This window comes from Oncorhynchus clarkii, chromosome 25 (assembly GCF_045791955.1).
Source record: "Oncorhynchus clarkii lewisi isolate Uvic-CL-2024 chromosome 25, UVic_Ocla_1.0, whole genome shotgun sequence".
In the NCBI taxonomy this organism is placed as follows: domain Eukaryota; kingdom Metazoa; phylum Chordata; class Actinopteri; order Salmoniformes; family Salmonidae; genus Oncorhynchus; species Oncorhynchus clarkii.
Window position 1 is genome coordinate 7,595,127 of NC_092171.1, and position 14,750 is coordinate 7,609,876.

A 14,750-nucleotide genomic window follows, 5' to 3' on the forward strand; every position below is an offset into this window, starting at 1 on the left:
ATCTGACATTTTCCCAACCCTAGTGAAACCAGTCTATGACTTTCCGTATAATCAACTAATAAATGTATCTCTTTCTTTTGAAGAATGTAACTTAGCAATATTTTTTTATACACCGGTGTTACTCCTTATATTAAGCAATTTAGAAGTTTCAAATGTATAAATCTGAAATAAACAGTTAGACATTGTTGGAAAATGTGATATCATTTGGCAAGAAAGTATGACTGCACTAACGTTATTGTCGTTGCATAAAGCACAACAAACTATTTGAATAATTAACAGTTTATATAGTATTTATGCCTCTTTAAAATATTTGTTATATACTTTCAAATGTAAAGTGTTAGCAGGCGAAATAAATAGGTAATACTTTTAAATAAGAATCATCCATTGATATTTGACTGGCATCTTCCTGTATACAATGGCAATACTGTGTTACTGTAGTGCACACTGCAACTAATTCTGAATGTGAGGTTTTCTGGACATTTAGAAAATGGGAACATGACATTCTGACATCCTGAGGGGTGGAGCAAACGAGAGCTAAAGTAAAATGGCTATATTTTCACCATCTATGTCCTTTTCATAAGAAATACAGATTTGTTTCCTGAAGAGTTTACGGGCTAATCAATGTTAGGAATAATAAGGAAAAAGTACACAATTCAATTTCATATTTTTGAAAGGGTCGATTCAAACATTTATTATTCTTAGAAAGCATTACATGTCTGCCTACTGGACTGAAGAAATGGTGTCTTGATACTCAGAGGGGTCAAAAAATGGCAAATAAGATGATTCTGTCCCATGAAAGCTATATTCAGACAAATTTATAGCATTAGAATAGGCAAATGAGCTACATTGTTCTTCTGAAAGTGTTTTATAAAAGTTAATTATGTAGTGAGAAGATACATACAGTGGCAAGAAAAAGTATGTGAACTCTTTGGAAATACCTGGACTTCTGTATAAATTGGTCATACAATTTGATCTGATCTTCAGCTAGGTCACAACAATAGACAAACAGTCTGCTTAAACTAATAACACAAACAATTATACGTTTACATGTCTTTATTGAACACACCGTGTAAACATTCACAGTGCAGGGTGGGAAAAGTATGTGAACCCTTGTATTTAATAACTGGTTGACCCTACTTTGGCAGCAATAACCTCAACCAAATGTTTTCTGTAGTTGCGGATCAGACCTACAAAACAATCAGGAGGAATTTTGGACCATCCCATTCTTGGGATGTCTGGTGTGAACTGCTCTCTTGAGATCATGCCACAGAATCTCAATCGGGTTGAGGTCAGGACTCTGACTGGGCCACTCCCGAAGGTGTATTTTCTTCTGTTTAAGCCATTCTGTTGTTGATTTTGGGTCATTGTCCTGTTGCGTCACCCAACTTCTGTTGAGCTTCAATTGGTGGACTGATAGCCTAACATTCTCCTGCAAAATGTCTTGATAAACTTGGGAATTCATTTTTCCGTCAATGATAACAAGCTGTCCAGGCCCTGAGGCAGCAAAGAAGCCCCAATCCATGATGCTCCCTCCACCATACTTTACGGTCGGGATGAGGTTTTGATGTTGGTGTTCTGTGCCTTTTTTTCTCCACACACAGTGTTCTGTGTTCCTTCCAAACAACTCGACTGCAGTTTCATCTGTCCACAGAATATTTTGCCAGTAGAGCTGTGGAACATCCAGGTGCACTTTTGCAAACTTCAGACGTGCAGCAATGTTAAAAAAACAAAACAGCAATGGCTCTTTTCGTGGTGTCCTCCCATGAACAACATTCTTGTTGAGTGTTTTACATATCTTAGACTCGTCAACAGAGATGTTAGCTTGTTCCAGAGATTTCTGTAAGTCTTTAGCGGACACTCTAGTATTCGTCTTAACCTCATTGAGCATTCTGCGCTGTGCTCTTGCAGTCATCTTTGCAGGACAGCCACTCCTAGGGAGAGTAGCAACAGTGCTGAACTTTCTCCATTTATAGACAATTTGTCTTACCATGGACTGATGAACATCAAGGCTTTTAGAGATACTTTGGTAACCCTTTCAAGCTTTATGCAAGTGAACAATTCTTAATCTTAGGTCATCTGAGATCTCTTTTGTTCAAGGCATGGTTCACATCAGGAAATGCTTCTTGTGAATAGCAAACACAAATTCAAAATGCCACTGTATCTACATTGAAATGTTCATCATCTGACAGAAATGTAATACAAAGACTGAAGAGGTTGTTTTTTTTTCAAAATCAGGGGCCATTTTTCACAGGTTGAAACATGTAGGTAAATTAAGGAACTTGAGCTGCTCAGTTTGGCAACTTACAAGATACTGATAATATCAGAGTAGTAATAACATTAGAAAAAAACACAGTCTTCATATTGGACACAAAAGGGCTCAGTTCTACAAACCTTCGAGAAGTAGCTTATCATTCATTTTTGTGGGGAAAAGGTCAAGCAAGGAAGTGAAAAACCTTGGTCTCTCAAGAACCACTACAGGCCTTTGGTGCTGCAGCTGTTTAATGGCTAGGTCACCACAACCTGTAAGAGCCTTTTCTAAGATGACGTGTAAGTTCTGGACTGATGTGTATTCCCCTGTCCTGGGAAGAGGCTTAAGTGGGGAAGAATGAGCCAGCCTGCTACAGGTAGTAGTGAGTACCACCTGGCTGTTCTCCTTTACAAAACAGCTACGTCTGTAGGAATCCCGCCGCCGAGCTGACACCACAGGTGGATCAGGCCGGGGGTTGTTGCAGTGTGAAGCCTGGGGCCTCTCAGCATCCTTATCCTTGGAGTTCGCCTGTATGAACTTCAAGAAAGATGACTCGAATCCCATAGGTCTGTAAGTAGCCAGGTCAAATGTGCGAGGGGTGGGGCTTTGAGGCTGGGGGTCCTTTGAAATGGGAGGGTGCTCAGGGAGCTCGTTCTTACGTTTAAGTGGCTGCCGGGCTTGAGGGGAGGGCAAGGGCACAGAAATGTTTGTTGGTTTGCCACCATCTTTGCCTGAACTGTCCAAGAAGCTCTCATCAAAACAGAATCTGAGGGAGGATGGGGGAGAGAGATCAAGAGCCGGTGGGTTTGAGGATCTTCGCCTTGGCCTCGCCTCTTGGCTGTGGCTGTTCTGAGTAGCAGGGTCCTCCGTGTGCCCACAGGGTTCTCCATAAAGCAAGTCATCTGCACCGACCAAAACATTCCTCTCAGCAGTTGGCTCCTCTTTGAACCCCAGTGGGTCATTGTCATCCAGTGTTTCTGCTTTGATGGAGTGTAGACTCATAGGCACAGATGGACCACCAGGGTTCTCTGGCTCTGCTTGATACTCCATCTTCAGAACTCCGTTAGGTGCCCTCGTCATATCAGGCCACACAGACAATACAGTATTCCTCTGTATCAGCTCCTCCAGTTGCTCTGCTCTAAACACAAGCTTATCCTCATTCAATTTGAAAGCCCGATTGGTTAATTTGTGGCAATTCAAATAGTGACGTCGCATACTACGTATAAATTTGACTACAGAATCACAACCCTGCACCATGCATGGGTACGCTTCACGTTGACAGCGATCTTGGCACATCTGCAAGGCCTCCTCATGGGAACGGAAGACCATATCTTCAAACTTGTGTTTTGATTTGGACTCTACAATACTTTGGTCAACATTCAAAATTTCACCATCATCTTCATCATGCTCTTCACTAGTTTCTTCAGCCTTAACATCTTCGGGAGTCTTTGGGCAGTGTCTCAGAGATTGCCCGAGAGGTAGTTTGGTTGCATCTTTTTGTGGCGTAGAGGATGTGAAGATAAACTTTTTTTGGCAACCAGTGACTGAAGTGTCGTTGTGAGTATTCTGGAGACGCAATACAAGTGAATCATAGTAATTGAGGTGGCTAGAGAGTACATGTTTTTTCAGACTACTGCTTTGGGTGAACACTTGTGTACAGCCCTCATACTTACAGTACATGGTCGCCGGGTAAGGAGAACTCTTTCTGTGATGCTTTAGGCTACGGTTCACCTGGTAAGGATGCTCACTCTCCAAGTGACGCACCAGGCTACTGTTCAGGAGGTAAGAGGCATTACAGTTGGCGTAGCTGCACCTAAACTTCTGTAAAACTGGGTCTTCTGAAAGCATGGAAGGACGTCCCATCACCTGTGAATGATGCTTCTTCTTGTGGCGATAAAGACTGTAGGTGTGACAGAAAAGCATCCCACAGTCCTTGTGCTTGCACATATAAATGCTGCCTCTGCCCCTTTGCATATCTCCATCCTCACTTTCCTCCTCAAATTGATCCTGCACAGAAGATGGCGCGTGACTCCATTTCGTACTCTTGTCTCCAGACTTAGCAAATTGTACAACGTTTTGTCGCCTCCACATTATTTTCTTTTTTAGGTACTTCTGCTGCCAGGAGGGGTGTTGCCAGGTGAGGGTCTGATAATTTTGTATAAATGAGACTGTGGGCTTGGTGGGTTCTTTGGGTTTACCCTGAACCCACTTTTTAGACCAGCTCATTTTCTCCACAACTGCCTCGCTAAGTCTATGAGTCTGAAGATAATGAACCCTCAAGTCGGTCTTCTCTCTATGGCATTTGAAGCAGAGGTGGCACTTAAATGTCAGTGACTTGAGGATCTTCATTCCTTTCACCTTCTCTTCTGAGAAATGATGCTTGTTCATGTAGTGGCGCCTTAGGGTAGTGCTAATCACACATCTAAAATTGCAGCCATTAAGCTCACATAAGTATGGTTTAGTAGAAGCTTGCAAAACATAAGGGCTGATCTGGTCTGACTCTAAGTGTTGCTCTGAGGGTAGACTTTGGGCAACAGATGGTTCAACGTTTGATGTCAATTGCCTCCTCTCACCAACAGCGGGTGGAGCTCTCTTTTGCAATAATACAATTGGGGACCTGGTGCCAACACCCTGATGGCAGGATATATTTGATGTGGTGGACCCTGACATTGGGTGGGAGGGCTCAGTGTATCCATTTGAAGAGTTGGAGGGAGTCAGACTAAGCTGGCTAAGTCCAATCAAAATCTCTCTCAAATGGGCATTATCATTGGCAAGGCATGATGGAGATGTTGTGGTGTTCTTGGTAAGGGAAGGGCAAGCATTTCCCTGGCTTGATCCCTTCATTAGCAGACAAGCTGCATGTTCATGTTTGTTCTGGTCATCATTGTCCTGCTCTGTTTTGACCTTTAGACCTTTAGATTTCAAGCCCACTTCTTTGTCAAGACCGAGTTCCTTATTCTCTGCCTTGAAGTGCTCTGGATGAACACACCTCAGGTGCTTGTGAACATCTCTGGCTTTGGAGAAGGTCAATCCACACCTCTCAAAACCACAAGTGAACTTTTTTCCATCAAAGCACACAGCAACCGAGGTCATTGTGCCTTTGGGCTCCTTGCAGCTCGACACATGTGACGAGGACGCACTGCATGTATAGGAAGTAGCATTGTTTCCCCCACTGACTAACTCCTCCAGTGCAGTCTTTCTTTTACAATACTTTTTGGGTCTGGCTATGTCCTCAGTTATGGAATCAAGATGTTTTATTTTGGCCTTCCTCTGTGCCTCAAAGTCTTCCTCAGAGAAGGTAATGCCGTGTGTGGCTAAATGCTTGCTGAATTCCTTTTTAGAAAAGTAGAACTTTTTGCATTCAAGGCTTGTGCAGCTGTATGCAGCATCACGAAAGTGCTGTGCTTCATGGTGGTATACCTGCCCCAAGTCAGAGAAAGAAAGACGACATCCTTTGAGCTCACACTGGTAGCTAACTTGATAGCCATGGCTATGCTTATGTGCAACAAGCTTATTGGAGGTGCTGAAACGAGCACCACAACCTGTGACCATACAAATGTAAGGCAGGTCACCGTAGTGCAAACGCTGATGTCGTCGGTGGTGATAGGCAGACATGAAGTGGCGCCGGCAGTAAGTGCACTTTTCCCTACGATCTTTCATTTCAAAATAATGTTTCACGTTCTGGTCCCCAACGTGGTATTCAGATTTTAAATGCACACCCAAGTACTTGGAATGCTTAAAAGTCTTTGTACAGTGAGTGGCAGGGCATGTATATATGTCATGATTCTGCAATTCAAAATGAAAGTTAATGTAATCAAATGTGACGTTATCTTCAAGTCCAGGGTACCTGGGGGCAGATGAAGCTTGTTCTAAAATGTGCTCCAAAACATCAGGATCATGTGTGGACTGGTAGTACAGCATTAAGGATGGATCAAGAGCAATCTCAACAGGCTCCAAGTCGTCCTCCTCCATTTCCTTATCCCAATCAATCCTCTTTTTGTCCTTTCTCTTTTGCCGAGTGCTTCTGGGTGGCATTCGAAGGTGTAGTTTAGCATGTGGGATAAAATCTTTTCTGCTTTTAAACCTCTTCAGGCAGACAGGGCAGGTGAAAACACCGTTGTTTTCATGCCTCTTAGAGTGAAGAAGGATTCGCGTTTCAGTAACACTTTTCTTACAAATCTTGCAGAGGAACTTGTATTTCTTCTGAAGTGAGCCCTGCTCAACATCTGGCTTCAAAGGTGGTTTACTGTCCCACTCATTTTTCTCATCTTTATTATGACCATCAATGCCAACAATTGTCCGATTTAAGTATTCTCTTGGCATATCAACAAACCCCCTCTCCACCTCCTCCTTTACATCCTGCCCAAGACTAATCTCCTGTCCCCCCTCATCCTCATCTTCCTCTGGCTCAGGGTCAAGCCCCAGCAGCCTGATGCACTGATGCTTGAGTGTTTTCCAGTCCCAGAATTCAGGGTCGAAAGGCCAGTGGGCTTTAAGTGCCAGGAGCAGTTCACACCGCAGAGAGTTGGGGATGATGGAATTTTCCTGGTCATACTTCTGATCGGTCTGCAAAGAGAGCTCTTCAAGGGAGCTGAAGGCCACATGAGAGAGGCCTAAAAGAAACTCTGTCAGCTGGCAAGCACGCAACACCTCAAGATCGTCTGGTAGGAGGCAGGCTACAGTCTTGCACACAGAAATCCTCGTCTCTGTGTCCTCTTGGTCTGGGAGCTGTAGTGCTTTAACACATAACTCCACAGACGAAGCCAGACCAAGCACCTCTGCCTGTAAAAGAAATGGGGGAAATCAGTGGCCTACAAATGTAAATTTCTTTTCAAAGCAAATATTTCACTAAAATAACAATTCAAAACCGCTTAACAATTTATTGCAATGACATTCAAAATCAGAGGGAGAAAAAGCGGTATTTTTCTACCTCTGTCCGAATGACGTGCACAAGGAAGAGCAGATGGTAAACGGTCTTAGCAATGGCGCCTAGCTGCAGGCAACGCTCCAGCAGTGATTCCAAAGATGGGTCAATCCTTCTCTGAAGCTTACTCCACAGCAGTGTGAGCTCCCTAGAAATGAAGCCGCATTGAGAAATATACATTAGAGAGACCCCAAAGCTACACACCAGCCCAGAACTAAGATTGGGCTAAGATTATTCAGGGTCCCTCTGCAAATGAGATTTTTTGCGCCTAACATGCATTCACTTCAATTTATCCATATGCTTCCCAAGATTTGACATTGACTACTAAAAACACACCAGGAGCAGTACAGGCTTTGCTGCTGCAGCTGTTGAGTTAGGAAGGTGGTACACAGGATGAAGGCCGTGTTTTCCTCCCCCCCAGTCTCCAAACTGCATGTAATATCCAGCACATCCTTACAGTCCAGTCTGGATATCTGTGGGATAAATAATAAAGGCCAAATCATGTATAGAACTACAGTTTTGTGGACCATATCACTTACATCAAGGGCGAAGGAGTTCATACTCTACTTGTGAAGATTGCCCAACACACAACTGTCAGATTCACTATGCCATCACATTTTCTTTCGTAACAGCTTTCTCTGAACGCTATTTAAATAGCAGTATAAATAACATAACTGAGCTGAGCTAAAAGACAAATGATGTTGTTCTCACAACAACACACTGACAGACCTCCATGATGGCCTCCTCACCGGGCAGCAGGTGGCAGAGGAGAGAGACGTAGGTCTGCCGGAAGGTGGTTTGGTTGGAGACAAGGTGGCATTCGGCACAGGACTTAGCCAGCACGACAGCCTTCGCCACCTCCCCCACTTTCTCCAGGTGTTTGACACGCATCTCCATGAAGCCCTCCCCCTCCAAGGCGATGTACGCCTCAACTGAAGGAGAATGACAGAGCAGCAGTAGCTGGATGACTAATACCAATACTTAAAAATCACAAGATTAGCCTTATTAGTCGCTGCTGCTTCTTTGTGCAGCATTACCATGTCAATGCAGTAAGGTGGCGATACTGACCTTCCTCTATGTTTGTGGGGCGACCAGTGAGAAGGGCGCCTAGGACAGGGTTACTCCACGCTCCCCCCTCTCCTGTGATCTGGAGCAAGGCTTGCAGGTCTGTGCTCCCATACTCCAACAAGGCATCATGGGCCACCTGCAAAACCCGTGAGAACACACACAAAGAACGGGGTCGGGCCACAAATGTAAGAGACGGCGTGGTAAGTTGTTCATGTAGGACAGCCCTCACATCAAGAATTGGATTGGGTATAAAAATCACTTCCTCAACTTCTCTCAATTCCCCGGCTAATGTGCTCTCAACACATTTACTTTTCAATCAAACAGACCCCATCCTTTACCTGAACAGAACGGTAAAATTGAACCCAGGTCTCATAAGGGATTTCATTTTCAGGCACAGACAGCAACAGTTCAAAACAGCTCCTGAAAGCAAAATAACAAAAAGGACACAATGAGGGACAAGTGACAACTTGTGAAACTTCATGACACAATGTTATCCATTTCTAACATGCAGCACAAAAAAAATGAAGACATGTCTTTAAAAAAAAGAAGGCTATGTATTGCAGCACACAGCAGAAAGTGTGGTACTGCTGAGGTTTAAAAAAAAATAAATGTATATGTTAGTACAACCATAACAGTTTCAAACACATTATTACTCTTTGAGTTGACTCACAATGCTAGTCTCTTTAACACGAGGGCCACATTATCAGAGTCTGCGGTGAGGTGTGGCCTTGCAGCAGCGAAGCAGTTGATGGACAGGCAGTAGACCTCCAGAAGGGGAAGACCATGCTCCACAGAATTCCTGCTCCCAGCATAGTGCATCAGTGCCTGCAAAGACAGTCATGGAAGAAAGAGGTAAAAAAAAAAAAAAAAAAAAACACTTCCAATGACAAGTTAGTTATAAAACATTTATTTTTATTTTTTTCATAAACATAACGACTTAGCCAACAGCTACAGCTAGCTTAACACTCAATTACTTTCCAATTAATGGTTCAGCAGCCATACTGAACCCAGTTTAGGGTTATCTTTTTTGTTACAATGGTCTCACAATCTTGCCAAAATAGAGGAAAAAGCATAGCAAACTATGATACTACAATTTCTGTAGAAAACAAAAAAAACAGTCCTAATTTCCGAATTATGTCAGAAAGGAAGAGGCGAAGCAAGAGGATTAACCAAAATCGCAACAATAAAGCGATAAGCAGACAAAACATTTTTGTATGGGACGTCTGTGTGTCAAATTTGGTCAACAAAAAATGTAATTGCTATTTTGCTAAGTGAGGCTTATTTTGTAATGTTTAGGTTGTTAGAAATGTACCGATATACAGTGCGTTCAAAACAGTATTCAGATCCCTTCACTTTTTTCAGATTTTGGTACGTTACAGCCTTATTCTAAAATCGCTTCAATAGTTTTTTTTACCCTTATCAATCTACACACAATACCCCATAATGACAAAGCGAAAACAAGTTTAGAATTTTTTGCAACTTTGTTAAAAATAAAAAACAGAAATACCTTATTTACATAACTATTCAGACCCTTTGCTATGAGACTCGAAATTGAGCTCAGGTGCATCCTGTTTCCATTGAGATGTTTCTAAAACTTAGAGTCCACCTGTGGTAAATTCAATTGATTGGACATGATTTGGAAAGGCACACACCTGTCTATGTAAGGTCCCACAGTTGACAGTGCATATGTCAGAGCAAAAACCAAACAATAAGGTTGAAGTAATTGTCCGTAGAGCTCCGAGACAGGATTGTGTCGAGGCACAAATCTGGGGAAGGGTACCAAAACATTTCTGCAGCATTGAAGGTCCCCAAGAACACAGTGGCCTCCCTCGTTCTTAAATGGAAGAAGTTTGGAACCACCAAGAGCTGACTTCCCGGCCAAACTAAGCAATCGGGGGAGAAGGGCCTTGATCAGGGAGGTGACCAAGAACACAATGTTCACTGACAGAGTGCCAGAGTTCCTCTGTGGAGATGGGAGAACCTTCCAGACAGACAACCATGGTAGAGTAGAGTGGCCAGACAGAAGCCACTCCTCAGTTAAAGGCCCATGACAGCCTGCTTGGAGTTTGCCAAAAGGCTCCTAAAGGACTCTCAGACCATGGGAAACAAAATTCTCTGGTCTGATGAAACCAAGATTGAACTCTTTGGCCTGAATGCCAAGCATCACGTCTGGAGGAAACCAGACACTGCTCATCACCTGGCCAATCAATCACAACAATGAAGCATGGTGGTGGCAGCATCATGCTGTGGGGATGTTTTTCAGCGGCAGGTACTGGGAGACTAGTCAGGATTGAGGGAAAGATGAACGGAGCAAAGATAAAAGAGATCCTTGATAAAACCTGCTCAAGAGCACCTTCCAACAGGACAACGACCAGAAGCACACAGCCAAGACAATGCAGGAGTGGCTCCGGGACAAGTCTCTGAATGTCCTTGAGTGGCCCAGCCAGAGCCCGAACCCGATCGAACGTCAGCGACGCTGACAGAGCTTGAGAGGATCTGCAGAGAAGAATGGGAGAAACTCCCCAAATACAGGTGTGCCAATCTGGGGTCTTCTTGGGTATGACACTACGAAACTGTAATCACTGCCAAAGGTGCATCAAGAAAGTACTGAGTAAAGTGTCTGAAAACTAATGTGAAATCAGTTTTTTATTTTTATAAATTAGCTAAAAATTAAAAAATATATATTTTTGCTTTGTCATTATGGGTTATTGTGTGTAGATTTATGAGAGAAAAAAACTTTGCCTACACTGTAATCGGCAAATGCTTTTGGGAGCGGGCAGAAAAGGTTTGTCAATCTACAGAGTCAAAAAGCTGCGAAATAGAGAGATAAAGAGAAGGGAAGGACATAAAAGTACCAGTGTCGGCTATGTTGTGTGTGATGGTTGTGATTGTCACAAGACGGGGAATTCAAATAAGCCTATGGCACGTCAAGGGAACTGTTCAGATGGGTTTAATGGAAACTGAACAGTGACTGTAGGTCAATAACCTCTCACATAGCCTTCATATTAACTACTGCAGAATTGAGCATTTCTTGCAGTAAAATGATACACCAAATGTAAGCTACATTTTGACTTGGGAACAGGAGTTCTTTGACGCATGCGCAGTTAGATACAATCTGTAGAGGTGCTATCTTTATTAGCATCATAAAAGCTGATAGTATTTCAACCACATAAAATATGCATCCAAGCTGAACTGAAATCTTATCATAAACGTTGGGTCGTTTTCACAGCTGTAGTGGAAGAATGAGAGAAGGTGATACTGGCGACTGGTGACTTGCAGGCGCCGAGGCCCAGCGTGATGACTCAATCACGATTTATGTCATTGTTTGGATGGCTGACCATCTGTGGGCTATCACAGGGGTCAAACACACCTTATCCGTGTCTTTCTCCGGGGAGGCACGTTCCCACAGAATCCTGTGAGCGCAAACACCGTTGGAGGAGTGAAATCCTGGCCTCCACAATCTCCAAACCTCAATCAAATTGAGATGGTTTGGGATGAGTCAGACCGCAGAGTGAAGGAAAAGCAGCCAACAAGTGCTCAGCATATGTGGGAACTCCTTCAAGACTGTTGGAAAAGCATTCCAGGTGAAGCTGGTTGAGAGAATGCAGAGAGTGTGCAAAGCTGTCATCAAGGCAAAGGGTGACTATTTGAAGAATATTTCACTTTTTGGTTACTTCACTTTTTGGTTACTACATGACTCCATGTGTTATTTCATAGTTTTGATGTCTTCACTATTATTCTACAATGTAGAAAATAGTAAAAATAAAGAAACTCTTGAGTAGGTGTTCTAAAACTATTGACCGGTAGTGTATGTGCATATTATTGTGTGAGCAGATGATGGAGTGAGTGTTAGTATGCGTGTTGGAGTATCAGAGTTCCACTCCAGCCATTACCACGAGCCCGTCCTCCCCAATTAAGGTACCACCAACCTCCTGTGGTGCATAGTGTGTAGGGCACTGTGTATGTATAGAGACATTGCAAAAATAAGAATAAAATACAGAGGCCAACTCAGTCTGTTTAGGCATTTCATTAGTTATTTAGCAGTCCTATGGCATGGGGATAGAAGCTGTTCAGGAGCCTGTTGGTGTCAGACTTGATGCACCGGTAGCGCTTGCTGTGCGGAAGCAGAAAGAAGTCTATGGCTTGGGTGGTTAAAATCTAACAATTTTCCGGGCCTTCCTTTCACACCGCATGATAGGTCCTGGATGGCAGGGAGCTCGGCACCAGTGATGTATTGGGCTGTGCGCACCACCCTCTGTAGCGCCATGCGATTGAGGGCGGTGCTATTGCCATACCGAGCAGTGATGCAACCAGTCAATATGCTCTCAATGGTGCAGCTGTAGAACTGAGGATTTGAGGGCTTATGCCAAACCTTTTCAACCTCCTGAGGGAGAAAAGGTGCTGTCGTGCCTTCTTTACGACTGTGGAGCATTTTAAGTTCTTAGTGATTTGGACACCGAGGAACTTGAAGCTCTCGACCCGCTCCACTGCAGCCCCATTGATTTGGATGGGGGTGTGATCACTCCCCCTTTCCTGTAGTTTACAATCAGCTCCTTGGTCTTACTGATGTTGAGGGAGAGGTTGTTGTTCAGGCCCCACACTCTCAAGTCACTGACCTTCTCTCTGCAGGCTGTCTCATCGCCGCCGGTGATCAAGCCTACCACCGGCGTGTCGTCAGCAAACTTGATGATGGCGTTTGAGTCGTGCGTTGCCACGGAGTCGTGGGTAAACAGGGAGTCACAGGAGCGGACTAAGTACACACCCCTGTGGGGCCCCGTGTTGAGGTTGGAGGTCAGACAGTTGTTGCCTACCATCACCACCTGGGGTTGGCCCGTCAGGAAATCTAGGATCCAGTTGCAGAGGGAGGTGTTCAGTCCCAGGGTCATAAGCTTGGTGACGAGATTGGAGGGACAAGTGTCTTACCGTGGACTGATGAATATCAAGGCTTTTAAAGATTATTTTGTAACCCTTTCCAGCTTTATGCAAGTCAACCATTTGAGATCTATTTTGTTAGAGGCATGGTTTACATCAGGCAATGCTTCTTGTGAATAGCAAACTCAAGTTTTGTGAGTGTTTTAGCTTTTGAAGAAGTCATTAGCCTAGGGGTTCAAATACTTAGGACAAATTAGCTAGCAACAGCAAGCTAGCTAAATAGGACAAATTAATTGGCTAAATTGCCATACATGTTTAACCCTTTTCGACCTGTCCACAAATTAATGTAATTGGTTCAGAGTTTGTTTAGATATTGTAACCTGCGTGTCGTGATCGCTTTTGGTGTAGGGAGACAAAATACATTTATGCACGATGGCGCACGCGCGGTTCCGTGTAAGTCATTGTTCAGAGCGCGACGCTCTGCCTGAACATTAACACGCATCGCTTGCCGTATGCTTTTGGAAACATTAAGGACCTTATCTGTCATATTGGCGCGTATTTTTTTGTAAACAAAAGGTTAAATTGATAGACCTTTATCGGGTAAGGGTTCCCAAATGGCCATATTTCAATGTAACAGCGCTTGTTTCCGAAAACAAACTTAAGATAGTAAATTAGCACAGGTATGTATGCATGTAAACGGAAGACAGAAAAATACTGTAGGCTGCAACTGTGTCAAAACAGTGTACAGTAAGTGTCTTTTGCCTTTGTGAAATAGTTTTGATGTGATATAAATGTAGAGGGATTTATGTTTATAGAACTGTAACGTTACTGCAATTGATAACCGTTTCATGTTTAGATGGAGCATTATTTGGTTGTTTTGGCTTCCAGAACATAAGGTCCTTGGACTAAGGTGTAACGTTAGGCTCCTTTAGTCCAACACTGGGCTACTGTACCTCAAGCTTGTAGAACAACCATGTCAACATTGCTAACGTGTTAACTAGCTGGCTAGAGTTAGAACCACTGACGATAGCATGTTGTCTTTTGCACATTGGAGGCATGTAATACAGCTGTGTTATACTTTGCGTTGCTTATAGTCGTGCATTAATGTAGATTGTTCGCTTATCCTGGTAAATGTTCTACCTAGTTAGCAACTAAAGGCCATATTGGCGCATACAGCCAACATCGTTCCTTTTCCTTTCAGTTTTGCGTGCACGCTAGTTACCTGGCAGAAGTTGTCGCAATATTCGGTGGAAGATATTTCCGAAATGTCTTGTTGCCAGAGCGTTGCTTCCAGCGCTCTCAAGGTAGTCAGCAAGCCTTCCATGGCGACGAAAGCGTCCTCGGCAGTATTAGACAGCCGATTACTCCAGTCGGGTGCTGGTTCAACATCACTATCCGCCATCCTCACTCCCCGCCACCGCGCGTATGCAGCCTGTCATGTGATCGGCGTGCACTCACCACTGCTCCAGGTAATGACATTTGGTTATGGTAACTATACCTTTCATCTGTTGTTCCACCATATTTTTTTGCATAGGAATTTAATTTATTGTAAAAGACTATATATTCTATTCAATCACATACTGCTGAAAAAAAATACCCCAAATAGTCCACTCCCAGAGACGCTGCAATTCTACACAG

The 14,750-nt window shown here is 43.6% G+C and overlaps 1 protein-coding gene across 1 annotated transcript; it reads right to left on the reverse strand.

The window, feature by feature from the left end:
- Positions 1-657: 657 nt before the first annotated feature.
- Positions 658-14,533, reverse strand: LOC139383930 (zinc finger protein Rlf-like). Its single transcript, XM_071128546.1, has 8 exons — positions 14,335-14,533; positions 8,911-9,065; positions 8,579-8,660; positions 8,241-8,376; positions 7,902-8,104; positions 7,509-7,645; positions 7,179-7,320; positions 658-7,030 (listed from the first exon to the last, which is right to left on the reverse strand). Exons 1-8 carry the CDS (start codon positions 14,512-14,514, stop codon positions 2,384-2,386), a joined length of 5,682 nt encoding a protein of 1,893 aa, XP_070984647.1. The 5' UTR covers positions 14,515-14,533; the 3' UTR covers positions 658-2,383.
- Positions 14,534-14,750: the final 217 nt, after the last annotated feature.